Genomic DNA, 14,606 nt, shown 5'->3' with positions numbered 1-14,606 from the left:
TTTAAAAGTTACGTTTACTTGGATCACTACAATTTTAACTATTCTTGATTTTAGGTTAGTGGTACAAGCCTTGGTGCTTAGCAGTCTAGATTAGAACAACTCTTTGTACCTAGGTCTTCCTAAGTATTTAATTTGGATTTTCAGTTGGTACAAAATGCAGCTGTCTGGATTGTGTGAGGTGAGATTATTACCCCTCATATGAAGAAGCTTCATTGGTTAACTACATCTCAAAGAAGCCTGGTTACAGTTTTGTCATTTATGTTGTGGTCCCGGACCGCGGAGGTCCGCGGCCAGCTCCCCAACCTACCTCCGGTTCACCCCAGCTAGTTGCGACGTCCTCCGGCCTGCTTCAGTCCTTGGCTGGGCCTTTCCGCGGCTCTCCCTTCATGAGAGAGATGCTGCCAATACTCTGCTGCTGGCCCCGCCCCTTAGGCGCACGCAGGAGCTCCGAATTTAAAGGGGCCTTGGCGGGGAACTTCGGCCTGGTCCCAGGAGTGACATCAGACGCTCTCGGGTATTTAAACCCTGCAGAGAGCCCTACTCTTTGCCTTTGCAACGGGTCTACTCTTGCACAGGAGAGTGGCCTGTGTGCGCGCGCCGGAGAGCGGGCACAGGAGAGCGGGCGCTCGCCTGCTCTCCCGCTACTTTTACTGTATCGGCCTGATAGTAGCATTATAAAAACGGTAGCTAAAGACCAAAATGGCCCATCCGATTTGCCCAGCAAGCTGTTCATGTTGTATTTGCCTCGCCTTAAGTTGCAAGGGAGATATGATACAGACTTTTAAATATCTGAAAGTTATTAATGATGCACATGAATCCAACTTTTTCCGATGGAAAGTGTGCTGTAGAACTAGGGGTGATGAAATTCCAAGGGAAAAGACTGGGGGGGGGGGGGGGGGAATCAAGAAAGGGTGGTGGATGTATGGAGGAATGCCCTCCCTGAAGAAGTAGTGAAGACAAGAACAGTAATTCAATTCAAAAGAGTGTGGAAAAGTACAGAGGACACCTAGTTGCTAAAGAATAGAAATAAGAAAAGGGATAAACTGTGTAAACTGCAGTTACCTGCACTGAGAAGTAGTTACTATCCTTCAATATTTATTTTATTTATTTAAAAACTTTTCTATACCGTTGCTAAGTTAAATACCGTCGCAACGGTTTACATGTAGGCACATATTTAATGTAGGTAAAAGTGTACTATAGTACATTCTAACAGGTGCTGTCAAAGGTTCGGTTACAATATATCATTAGAGATAGTCATTTAGTGAAGTAGTTCATGACCAACTGTACCAAGGTACTTACACCAGTAGTTTTATCACACATAGTATTATAGTTATGATTTATTGTGGTGTAGCGTTCATAGACTAATCTACTATATAGTCCTAAGGACTGTGCGTCGGTGTATGCTGGGCAGTCTGGATGGACCAATTGGGTCTTTTTATGCCATCATTTGTGATGAGGTAAGGGTGAGCCAATTACCTCTGTGAAAGAAACACCACCACGGGTGTCCATGGGTGGGAGGAAGTGCTCAAGCAGAGAATTGCTATGGTTACTTGCTCTTCCTAGTGACTTGTGCTATTAAGAACAAGCAGTGCCCACTCATTTTTTATTCTGCTTTCAGCCATTTCAAAGCAGATTACAGTCCCCAGCAGCTCAAAATGTAAATTTGTACCTAAGACATCTGAGAGTGAAGTGACTTGCCCAAGGTTTCATGGGATTTGAACTCTTATCTTCTCTGGTTTATAGCCCACTACTCTAACTACCAGACTACTCCTCAACTTCAATAACTGTTTATGGATTTTTCTTTTAGGAATTTCTCCAAACCTCTTTTAAACTCAAGCTATTGGGAGGAGGAGTAGCCTAGTGGTTAGAGCAGTGGGCTATGAACCAGGAGACCAGAGTTCAAATCCCACTGTTGTTCCTTGTGACCTTGGGCAAGTCACTTTACCCTCCATTGCCTCAGGTACAAACTTATAGGCCAATTCAGTAAAAACACAGGAGAGCAGACAAACACCCACTCTCCCAGTGCACACACTGGCCACTTGCCAGTGCATGCAATTCAGTATGTAAATGAGGTGGTGTGGTAGAAACAGGCAAAAGGAGGTGCTAGGGTCCCTAGCATCTCCTTTTGACCTGGAGCGGCAGCTGTCAGTGGGTTTGACAGCCAACGTTCAATTTTGCCGGCGTCGGTTCTCAAGCCCGCTGACAGCCAAGGGCTCGGAAATCGGATGCCAGCAAAATTGAGTGTCCGGTTTTCGGCCCGACAGCCGCCTGCCCAATTAAAATTTTTTTTTCTTTTTTTACTTTTTACACCCTTCGGGACCTCCGACTTAATATCGCCATGATATTAAGTCGGAGGGTGCACAGAAAAGCAGTAAAAACTGCTTTTCTGTGCACCCTCCGAGAAAAGTGGCTGTTAGCCACTTTCCCGGTGCTGGCAGAAACTAGCGCCTACCCAAAGGTAGGCGCTAGTTTAGAGTAGAATGTGCGGCTTGGCTGCACATTTTACTTACTGTATCCCGCGCGCATACCTAATAGGGCCATCAACATGCATTTGCCATCAACATGCATTTGCATGTTGAGGGCGCTATTAGGTGCCGCGGGTTGGACGCGCATTTTCCGCCCCTTACTGAATAAGGGGTAAGGGAAAACGCACTGTACTGTATCGGCCTGTTAGATTGTAAACCCTCTGGGGATAGGGAAATACCTACAGTACCTGGATGTGATATCTCTGAATGCAACTATTGACATTCTCTATGGAACAACTGTAGTGATTGGTTGGCTAGGATTTGGAAGGGTAGGGGTATGGGGGGATATTGGGTTTCTGTTCATCAGAATTCCATATCCTGTTGTCACTCAGTGAGTATAAGAACAACAGCTCCCAAGCTTTTGGTTTTATGGTGGAATTTCATGATTTCTATTTCTAATGTACTGCAAGCGCTAATATTTGCAAGCACTGATTATTGCAATACCCTTCTACTAGGTTTACCATACACCTCCATAAGACCACTACAAATATTACAGAACTCGGCTGCAAGAGTATTAACTGGAAAAAGGAAAAGAGACCACATTACAGAAACACTGGCCGAGTTACACTGGCTTCCCATTGAACAAAGAATACAGTACAAAACACTATGCACCATACACAAATTAATACACAACGAAAACGCAGACTGGCTCAACACGGCCCTTCGTGTAAACATCCCCAACAGAAATCTAAGATCAGCCAACAAGGCACTTCTAACTATTCCATCAGTCAAAACAGCAAGACTAACCCAGGTAAGAGAGAGAGTGTTATCCTTAGCGGGACCCATACTATGGAACTCCATGCCCTTGGAATTAAGACTACAACGAGAAAACAAAACATTCAGAAAAATCTAAAAACTTGGCTATTTAAACAAGCCTTTCAAAAAGAGAAGGGAGAATAGATTCCAAGGACTTGCAAGGTTCAAACCAGGGAAGTGCAAGAGACAAAACACCCACACAAACAGGAATCAATAAGGGTGATCGTTTTTAATAGACTTCATCACTAAGGATATGTTACATTTATAGAATGTCCTGAACTCAAACTGCTATAGAATTGACCTGGACAGAATAGTGATCACACTCATTTAACATCTAGCATTGATTAAAAAACTGTTACCGAACCTAATGGTACCTGTGTAAACTGATAAATTTTAATAACATTTTATTATTTGTGCCTTACTGTAAACCATTGTGACGGTACCCACCTTAATGACGGTATAGAAAAGATTTAAAATAAAAAATAAAAATAAATAAATAATGTATATGGAAAGTATACAATTTGGTTCTGCTCACTTGTGTAATTTATTTGGAATCATTACTAATAATAAACAAATCTGAAACATAAACTCAGCTATGCTAAATGCCTTGATCATATAATCTGGCAATAAATTTCATAGCTTGAATGTACATTGAAAAAAACCCTTCTCTGATATGTTTTAAAATTTACTACTTGTTAGTTTCATAGCAAGTCCCCTAGTCCTTGTATTATCTGAAAGATTAAATTACTATTCCCTATACATACCCAGATCAGTCCAGACTCCTGGGTTATGCCTCCCTACCTGCAGATGAAGACAGAGAAAGTTTTACTGACACTGCTACTTAACCACGTGTGCTACATGCAGTTCCTCAGTATTTCTCTGTCTCCAGCAGATGGTAGATGATGCAAACTGCAGTCTGGGCATTTTTTTCTTTTGAGCCTTTCTCCCGGGGTTTTTTTGTGAATCCTAGTGGGTTCTTCCCTGTCCAGTTGAGGCGGATGAGCCGGTGGTTGGTGACCCTTGTGTGTGCTCTGTCTGTGCGCCCGTGGGGTGCAAATCTGGGGTACAAGATCCCTCCCCTTCAAGAGGCTGCATAGGCACCTGTAGATTTGAGATTCTTTTATTATGAGGCAGTTCTTTTTCTCTTTGAGGACTCTAAGCTTTGAGGAGTTGAATAAAGTTTAAAATAAAAAAGGAGCGGACTTTGGTGAGAGGAATCCCCAGCTTAATTTTCTTACCTGCTCTGCCCTTACCGGGGGTTGGAGGATTTCCTAGCCCCGACGGAGAGGCAGAGTCTGATTGGCCGGCTGTCCCGTACTGGAACTGGAGGCGGGACTTTAAAAACCCTACCGACAGCGGCGCACGCCTAAGGGGCGCGCGCAGATGTGTCTGACTTAGCCTGGCTTTGCCTGATTTGCCTGAATTCCTGGGACTTTAAACTGTAAGTTGATTTTTTCCTCTCTCTTTTGATTTACTGAGGTCCTTCTCACAACTTCCTCTCCACGAGATTCATTACACTTTGATAATAGCACAAGATTCCATTGGCACCTTAAATTGCTCAGGTTTAAAGTAAGTGGAATTTATTATGCCTCATACTAAGAGAAAGGCGAAATTGCGCCCTGTCTCAAGTATTTCCTCAACACCTGGACAAAGAACGGTATCTAATTGGCTGGAATCCTCACAAATCTCCCCCGTTGTACAGGCTGCTGTGCAGGGCGATTATGAGCAAAATCTCTCTCACCTGGCCTCTGAAATATCCTTAAGTCCGGGGGCGCCCGATGTACCATCCTCTTGGCTATAAGGGGAATACTCCTTTAATGGAGTCTGAGGATTCACAAGAGGTTACTGATGGTAATGACATTGTTTTAAACCTACAAGAAGGAGAAGTTAAGATATGTAGTCAGCAAGCGTCTCCTTTAATGGAACAAGATCAAGAAACAAGTGGTGAAGGAGAACCTCATAAAGAACCTAGGGACTTTAGTACACCTAAAATGTCCAACATAATCAAGGTTGATGCTGTAAAATTAGATCAAGTAAAATTGAAAGTAATGAAACCCAACACTATAACTTTAGAATCTCTCTGGAATTATATGGTTAAAATTGATTCTCTTATTGTAAATTTGACAGGAGAGGTACGGAAGACAAACGTTTCTTTAAAAGAGAATAGTAATAAGATTCTAGAGCAGCAGAAAGAAATTGGTAACTTAGATAAAAGGTTGAAACATGTTGAGAATATTCAAGAATGTCAGATAAAAAGTGAAGTTATACTTCAGAGAAAGATCGAAACGTTGGAAAATACTGTAAGGGCATTGAATTTGAGAATAACACATTTTCCTGTCTCAGACTAAGTCCAATTGAGTTGTTTAAATTATATGCTAATAAAATTCTTAATATTTCTGACCAAATGTACCCTGTAATAGTTAGAGCATTTTATGTTGGGGGAAAAAAGAGAAAAGAGCAGGTAGTGAAACCTGGTACTGAGAGAGAATAAATCCCGGAACCATCACTAAATATCTCAGAATTATTACAGAAATCCCAAGATGAATTGGATATTAATGAGAGAAGTACGTTATTAATACAATTTGCTTTTATAACCGATAAAGATAACGTGTTAAAGTTATTTTTCCGTAATAGAACAAAAACTTTTTTCAGCCAGAAAGTATGGATTTTTCCAGACTTGGAGAAAAATACACAATTACGTAGAAAAAAGTTTCTAAGTTTTAAAAAAGAGGTAGAAGAAAAAGGAGGCTTCTTTTTTCTAAAATATCCTTGTAGGTGTGCCATTAAGTATGGGGGGAAGGATTATTCCTTCTCAGATCCAGATCAGTTAAAAAAACTTCTTGGGAAATAGATTCGGGAGAATAGGAATATAGTGTGATTCCATGTACTATATTAACTTTGGTTTTTTACCTTTGTATAAGGCTCATTTTTCATGTTGTAATGGATCTCAACAATCTTTTCCTGTAGTTAGAAGTTCATTTACTCTGTTTTGTTTTTCCTTTGATTTTTAGTTAAGGTATATGATAACTACCATAATATTTTCTTGCTAAGAGTAAATGACTTGTATTTCTTATTCGCAAGATATTTTTGATAAAATTCTTGTATGGAATGTGGAAATGAATAAATAAATTAAAAAAAAAAAAAAGAGCTTAAGCCAGTAGCGCAGCTCTGCTGTGCGGGTGGCTTTCTCCTCATTGCTTTGGAAGCTGGTGTGTTTATTTGTATTTGTGGGTTGTTTTAGTGCTAAGGTAGGTTTTTTCTCTGTGCTGTCAGCAAACTTTTTCCCCAATCGTGATGAGATGCAGGTCAGCGTGCTGCACATGTGCGGCTTGGCGAGGTCGCGTCTCAACGGCTCAGGTTGTGCGCCGGATGCTCAGAGGGCAAGGAGGGCACATCCGATGGCCCAGCAGCTGCGAAAAAGCATTGGTCGAACACCGCTTCCGCCTGTGCGCTGTTCCGGAGCTCGAGCCAGGGTGCTAATCCCTTCCTGCTCAGCGCGGGAATGGCAGCCATTTTGTATTCACTTTCAGCCGTTCTCGCACTGTCGGGGGGGGGGGGGGGGGGGAAAGGGATGTTCCCCCACGCTTGTCTCTAGCCCATTCTGTCTCCAGGCACGATCAGGGGGACTCGGAAGAGGAATAGAGTCCCATGCTGCCGGTCCCTAGCTCCTATCCTACAGGGGCTGGGACATCAAGTCCTTTTTCAGCTGAATGTTTTTTTGACAGGAGCGGCCGCTGTTAGCGAGTTTGACAGCCGACGCTCAATTTTGCTGGCGTCGGTTCTCAAACCTGCTGACAGCCACGGGTTCGGAAACCAGACAGCGGCTGTCAGCGAGTTTGACAGCCGCGGGCTGATTTTAAATTTTTTTTTTAATTTTAAATTATTTTTTACTTTTGGGACCTATGACTTAATATCGCCATGATATTAAGTCGGAGGGTGTACAGAAAAGCAGTAAAAACTGCTTTTCTGTACACCCGGTGCTGGCAGAAATGAACGCCTACCTTTGAGTAGGCGCTAATTTCTGAAAGTAAAATGTGCGGCTTGGCTGCACATTTTACTTACTGAATCACGTGGGAAGCGCTGCTAGGGGAGGAGGAATAGCCTAGTGGTTAGAGCAGTGGACTATGAACCAAGAGACCAGCGTTTGAGTCCTGCTGTTGCTCCTTGTGATCTTGGGCAAGTCACTTTACCCTCCATTGCCTCAAGTACAAAAACTTAGATTATAAGCCCTCTGGGGATAGAGAAATACCTACAGTACCTGAATGTAAACCAGTGTGATATCTCAATTGAAATCAAATGTTGGTATATAAAAATAATAAATAAAATAATAGGGCCATCAACATGCATTTGCATGTTGGGGGTGCTATTAGGGGGGGGTTGGCCACGTGTTTTCGACACACTATTACCCTAGTTCTTCCTGCACGATTCAGTAAGTAAAATGTGCAGCCAAGCCACACATTTTACTTTCAGAAATTAGCGCCTACCCAAAGGTAGGCGTTCATTTCTGCCGGGGGAGGGGTGGAGCTAGCCCATCGAAAACGCGCGTCCAAACGGCCTGTATGTACGCTCGGGGAGAAAGGGGGACCAAAAGGCGTCTGCCTTTTCCAACAAGCTCAACTGAGCAGGAAAATCTTGCACCTCCCAACACTAGGCCCTTGTCCAAACAAAAAAATTTGGGCTCCGCCCCACCTAAACAACCGAAAGCCGTAGCGTCGGAGGCTCCCGTCTAGCAGGCTCTTCCCTCTCGTGACGTGCGAGGAGGGCGGGACAGATGTTCTGGCTGCTTGGGGGGGGGGGCGCGGTTTACTTCCGTCAACAGAGGCGGCGCGTGGAGTCGGGCGGCAATGCGGCAGGAAGAGTCTCGCGAGAACAGGTGAGACGGCGGTTACAGCCTGCACGGTTCGTGCCCGAAAGGGGACCTGAAACGAAAGCAGCTGGATTCCTCCTGGAATAAAATCGGCGTTAAGGTGGCGGGGAGAGCCCGTCCTTTTTTTTTTACAGTGACTTGATAGCCGAGCGCAAAGCCATATGAGGGTGCCTTTGAGATAAACCCCGCGCGGGAGCTTTTTCTCTTTTCGCCGTGGGGAGAGAACCCGGAAATAAGACGGAGACAGCTCCGAAGAAACTCATGGCCTGGTTCCTTCCAGTCACGTTGTGACTGCGGTGCACTCCTCTTCTTCTCGCTAGCACAGGTTTGGACTTGTTGTTTGTGCCTCTGCTATGTTAATAGGTCTCGCTGTTGTTAGCGAGGCATTAACGCCACTTTCAATAATGATGTGCTGAAAATGCAGTCCCCACTTCTCTTCCCGTCTCCTGTCTTCCCTCCTAAAAGGCTGCAGGGTTAAAGATGGGATGGTTTGCATTTGCAGCCTATTCCACCTTTCCACTCCAGTTCACGTTTCATCTTGGTCCTGCCTTAACATTGCCTCTTCCTGTCCCATACAGTCTATCATCACCATGGGCATCACTGTTCCTAAACTCAGAGGTGCACAACTGCCCCCCCCCCCCCCTACTAGTTGAAATTAGAGGAGGATACTGCACCCCATACTTCTTGGTACCAACGGCTGCTGGCGTGCTTTACTGTTTAAGAGGGTCACTGGGTACAGGCCTGACTGAGAAGAGAACAGAATAGTAAGGTGTACGCAGTGATGGTTTTAATCTGTAAGTCAAAGCAGCATTCCTTTTCTCATATCTTACAGCTTGTATGCTTGTGTTTTCTAATAAACCAAAAATCTATACACCTCAAAAATGTGCTTCCGAGACACTTATGCAATGTGTTTTCTAATAAACATAAACAGACACTGTACTGCAAATGTAGGAAGAGGTGTTTTAGTCACTTGAACCATCTGACAGATTGCATCTCCTCCCCTGCTTCTGTATAATATGCTGTGACAGGTACCTTTTACAGGTAGCACAACTGTTATCGCATGTGTCTTTGGCAGGAAGATTGAGAAGAGAAGCAAGACTAGAGGTTTGCAATGCCAAATGTACTTTGGCATTACATTGATAATTAAGGTTTTTGACTTATCAATATAAAGCACCTATTTCTTGTTTTATAGTTTTTTTGTTTATAATTGGTGTAGGAAAGTTTACGCAAGCTGTGCATGTGTATGACTGTACCACGAAAAGATGCAAGGGGCATGCCAGCCAGTACATTCATTTGATCACCTGCATGCCTCTTGGTGGCTTACTATCTTCCTAATGAAAGTACCCTTTTGTATAAAATTGGAATTTTAAAACTAGAACTAATCAAGCTTATTCCCTTTCTCTAACTTGGCCTGTCAGTTTCCTCTGCTTCTCAGTGGAACTAGCCTGTACTGGGTTACAGCCAGTTGATCAAAGGAGGAGACAAGACTTTCTCTGGATACATAAAAAGGTTTGGGTAATTGCCAGGTTTGGGTAATTGCCAGGTTTGGGTAATTGCCAGGTTCTTGTAGCCTGGTTTGGCCTCTGTTGGAAACAGGATGCTGGGCTTGATGGACCCTTGGTCTGACCCAGCATGGCAATTTCTTATGTTCTTATGTTCTTAAATAAAGGGAGAAAGTGGGATTCTTATCCTAAGCAGCTTGCTGGGCAGACTGGATTGGCCATTTTTGGTCTTTTTCTGCTATCATTAACTATGCTACTATGATACTATGTTACTCTGCATTAGGCAGAAATAGGTTTTTTGCTTGGCAATTACAGAAGAGGAAAGTAATTGGCCTAAGTTGGAACAGGCATTAATAAATGTGAAATGATTACATATTTGTTTATAGAAGAGGAACTTCTTGAAGAGTTTACACAAATGAAACTGTACAAGGCTGAGACTCAAGGGTGCACAAGGGATGTTGAATTAGCTCAGGCTTTTAGCTCAGCCTGCACCACCCAGCTCTCTTGCTGTCCTCAGCTCTACTCCTCCATTTCTCTGTCCTTTTGAGTCCTACAGCTTTTCCCATCTCATATCTTTTCTACTTCTACAGTGGTAGTTCTAGTAGTGTTCTTTTGGGCACCTGGTAATAGCTGGCATAATTAGTGCCTTTGAGTGTGTTGCCACTTCTGATGTCTGCAGAATTTATGCTGCTGTCTTCCTGCTCCCTTGATATTGGATGTGGGACACAGGTCTGCAGCACCCTTTCTTGTCCTTTCAGATTCCCACTTGGATTTTAGTCTCCTTTTTTCACTCCTGTTACTCCGCAGCTCAGTCTCCCCAGCCGTTTGCTCCCTTCTAGTTCACAAGGTGCCAAATATTTTAATGTATTTTTGTGTATGTTACTTGTAATCCGCAGAGATTTGTGGATCAGCGGGATATTGTTTAAATAAATCAATTTTTCTCAAGACCTCCATCTGAAATCTCTTGCCCATTCATCATCCTCCAGCCTTTTCATCATTCCAGTCTATCACGTCGCCAAAATTCCAGCTTCTGCTCACCCCCCCCCCCCCCACCTCTTCCCTCCATACTCTGCTCAAGGCTTCTTTTCTTTGTCCCGGCAATCGACCTCTATTGTCTCCAACTTCTAGGCTGTTTCCCCTTTAACAGTTGAAGTGGTTGTAGCTATCACTTGTTTCACTTAGTCTGAAACTGGGGCTCCATGGTTTGCAGTTCAAGAATTTGCAGGCTAGTCTCACAATATTGTTTCTGCAAGTTTGAAACTACCAACCCTTCTGCATGATTTACTAAGGCTTTTCTCCCATTCTGTGTCTAAGGGAAAATACCTTGATGAATCAGGGCCCTGGAGTCCAAATAACAGAGCAAGGAGGAATGGAGCTGCTTTGATCACAGATGGAGAGGCTGGCTGTGGGCTGGTCGGTTTGGGCTTGAGGTGGAGAGGGGAGAGAGGCTGCATTGTTAAAAGTGTGGAAGTGGGACAACAAACTGTTAAGTGGAGAAGGGTGAGATGTAATTGACAGAGAGGTTGTTAGGTTGATGGGAGTAAAAGGCTGCTGCTGAGATCAGAAAGAGGGAAGAGGAAGGGAAGGTTTTTAGCTCATCCTCTCTCCCATCTTCATGGGATTCCTGTTCGTATCTGATGTACTTCCTATAAGGTTTGAGGAGCCACGGTGGAGACTGAGTTTGTTTGTGTTACTTGCCAGTCCTGGCAGGAAGATATTGGGAAATTTTAACTGCCTCCTAAGCTTGGATTTCTTTTTCATACATGTGTAGCCCCTTCACAGTGTGATTTGGTACTTCATTATGTTTTGGGATAACTCTGTATACCTTTAAGCCCTTGTAGCATAGCCCTTGAAACTCTTTTTTTGTTTAGCATGTGTTAGAAAACCCTAGCTAGAGGTCTCTTACCTCAGAACTTTAGATTGTCTTCAGGAGATTGCTAAGAATAACCATTCTATAAGGTTAGATCTTGTCCCAGACATAGAAGGAAATGGTATTTAATGGTGGTGATTCAGAGGAACTGAAACATAGCAGGATGAACCTGGAACATGTAATAGGGTGAATTGACAACCTAATAAGTAGCAAATCACCTGAGCCAGATGGTATACACCTCAAAGTTTTGAAGAAATCCAAAAATGAAATTGCAGACCTGTTACTAGTAATTTGTAACCTATCATTAAAACCGTCTATTGTACTAGAAGATTGGAGGGTGGCCAATGTAATGCCAAGGGCTCCAGGTGTTATGGAGAAACTATAGACTGGTGAGCCTGATGTTCTTGCCAGGAAAAATCATAGAAACTATTCTAAGGAATAAAATTACAAAACATATAGATAAATAGGATAATAATGGGACACAGCCAACATGGGTTTACCTAAGGGAAGTCTTGCCTTGCCAATCTCTACATTTTTTTTGTAGGGCTTAATAAACATGTGGATAATGCTGAGCCAGGTGTATACAGTGTATCTGGATTTTCATAAGGTGTTTGACAAAGTCCCTCCTGAAAGACTGCTGAGAAAATTAAAAAGTCACAGGATAGGAGGCAATGTCCTATTGTGAATCAGTTAAAAGATAGGAAACGGAGAGTAGGACTAAATGGTCAGTATTCTCAAAGGAGTAAGGTAAACAGTGGAATGCCACAGGGATCTCTGCTGGGATCAGTGCTTTTTAATATATTTCTAAATGAACCGGAAAAGGAGACAATGAATACGGTTATCAAATTTGCAGACGCCACAAAATTATTCCAAGCGAATTGTGATAAATTGCAGGAGGACCTTGCGAGACTGGGCATCCAAGTGCAGATGAAATTTAATGTGAACAAGGGCAAAGTGATGCTCATAGGGAAAAATAATCCAAACTGTAGTTAAATGATGTTAGGTGCCATATTTGAGTCGCCTCCCAGGAAAAGGATCTAGGTATCATTGTGGACAATATGTTGTCATCCTTGGCTCAGTTTGCTGCAACAATCAAAAAAATCAAACTCATAGGAATGGAAAATAAAATGGGGAATATCATAATACCTATGTATTGTTCCATGGTATAATGCTCCTGGAGTACTGCGTGCAGTTATTGTCGCATCTCAAAAAAATATAATTAAACTAGAGAAGGTACAGATAAGGTCAACCAAAATGATTAAAGATGATGGAACAGTTCCCCTATGAGGAAAGGCTAAACAGGTTAGAGCTTCTCAGCTTGAAGAAGAGACATCTGAGAGGAGATATGATATAAAAAGAGTGGAGTGAAATGGATAGATACAAATCTGTTGCTTATGCTTTCAAAAATATAAAGATTAGGAGACAATCTATGAAATTAATAAGCACATGTTAAAACAAATTGGAGTTTGTTTTTTTTATTTTTATTCAATGCACTATTAAGTTCTGGAATTCATTATCAGAAGATGTGATAAAGGCAGTTAGTATAGTTGGGTTAAAAAGAGGTTTGGACAAGTTCCTGGAAGAAAAGCCCATAAACTGTTATTAAGCAGGTAGACTTGAGAAAGCAATTGTTAATCCCTGGTGAAGCAGCAAGGAATCTATTTGAGATCTTATCCGGTACTTGTGGTTTGGGTTGGCTACCACTAGAAACAGGATATTGGGCTTGACTGACCCTTGGCCTGACCCAGTATGCCAGTTCTTATATTCTTATGTAAAATTCCAGCTTACCTGTCACTTCTAAGCTGGACCTGCTAGATGCTCTCTGGAGGAAGTAACATCTAGGGAACTGGCTGTGAGTAATTTTTATCTTTGGGGTAGAGAGAGAGAGAGACAGAGAGAGAGAGGCAAGGTGCTTAAGTTGGAACCTTTTTCTATAAGTGGGGATTCAGTATGCCAGTAGGGATTCAGTATGCCAGTTCTTATATTCTTATGTAAAATTCCAGCTTACCTGTCACTTCTAAGCTGGACCTGCTAGATGCTCTCTGGAGGAAGTAACATCTAGGGAACTGGCTGTGAGTAATTTTTATCTTTGGGGTAGAGAGAGAGAGAGAGAGAGAGGCAAGGTGCTTAAGTTGGAACCTTTTTCTATAAGTAGGGATTCAGTATTCATCTGTACGTACCCAGATAAGTTTCAATCTATAAAGAAACCAGAGAGATCTCACAAGCACCTATCTAAACGGAGCCTTTTCCAAAAGTTTCAAGCATTGTGATGTGGATCGCTGCTAGTATTCTGATAGCTCAGAAGATGTAAAACCTTTACTGTGAATTTCTTGTGGATTGGATGTGCTGATACTGTTTCCTCTGTACATGAAGGGAGACTTGTTTTTGGAATTAAAGCTGAAGATGTTGCTTGCATTTTTCCCTAAAACAAGAGGACACCTGTGGATGTCAGCATTTTATCTGCAGTCTGCCCCCTTAAAATGTGAAACTCCATCCATAGAGAGGTGTGGTCAACATTGCCACAGTAAATATCCTCCCCCTCCCTGGTCCACTACAATACCTGATTAACCCTAATAGCCTCTGTTGCGAAACTTTACTCCAGACTGGCTTACACATTGTGGCAATTCATGGCAATAGAGAAGACCCCTGAGATGGAGAGCAGGCGGGAGTCCAAGGTTGAGGTATGGAAAGTTGCTGAACAAAGCATCCCTGGTGCTGGAACAAGGAAGGCATAGTATTTATCTGTAGCAGCTCCTTTCTCCTCTGTTTGAGCCCTCAGATATTGACAGCCCCCAGGCCTTTGGCCATACAGGGCTGGTACTGGGACAGGGGGTAAGAGTTAAGTTACGGGATACCAGCCACAAAGATGAATCCAGTTGAACACATGAGTAAAGGCTGAAAGGAGACACCATGATGACTTGAAATCTGTGTAGCAGAACCACTGCTTAAAGGACTGTCCAGAAAAAAATAGGATTCTGGGACTGGCATTGGAGTAAAAATGAACACGCATTTTTATAAGTTTGGTTCAGTAGTTGCTCTGTTCTGGGTTTTTTTTTTTTCCCAAAAACTTTTACATTTCTTACAAG

General features: G+C 42.8%; 1 protein-coding gene across 2 annotated transcripts in view; it reads left to right on the top strand.

Moving 5' to 3' along the window:
- The first annotated feature begins 8,008 nt into the window (after positions 1–8,008).
- The window catches only part of CCDC28A (coiled-coil domain containing 28A), a 52,337-nt gene continuing 45,739 nt past the window's right edge, over positions 8,009–14,606 (top strand). The window contains exon 1 of one of the 2 annotated variants that reach the window (XM_029596466.1): positions 8,009–8,154. In XM_029596466.1, the coding sequence (XP_029452326.1) occupies positions 8,053–8,154 (102 nt within the window). In that variant the 5' untranslated portion in view covers positions 8,009–8,052. The other variant, XM_029596467.1, reaches the window with a different exon arrangement.

This window comes from Rhinatrema bivittatum, chromosome 3 (assembly GCF_901001135.1).
Source record: "Rhinatrema bivittatum chromosome 3, aRhiBiv1.1, whole genome shotgun sequence".
Classification (NCBI taxonomy): Eukaryota; Metazoa; Chordata; class Amphibia; order Gymnophiona; family Rhinatrematidae; genus Rhinatrema; species Rhinatrema bivittatum.
Note: the sequence above shows the minus strand (reverse complement) of the source record. Positions and strands in the feature narration are given on the sequence as shown.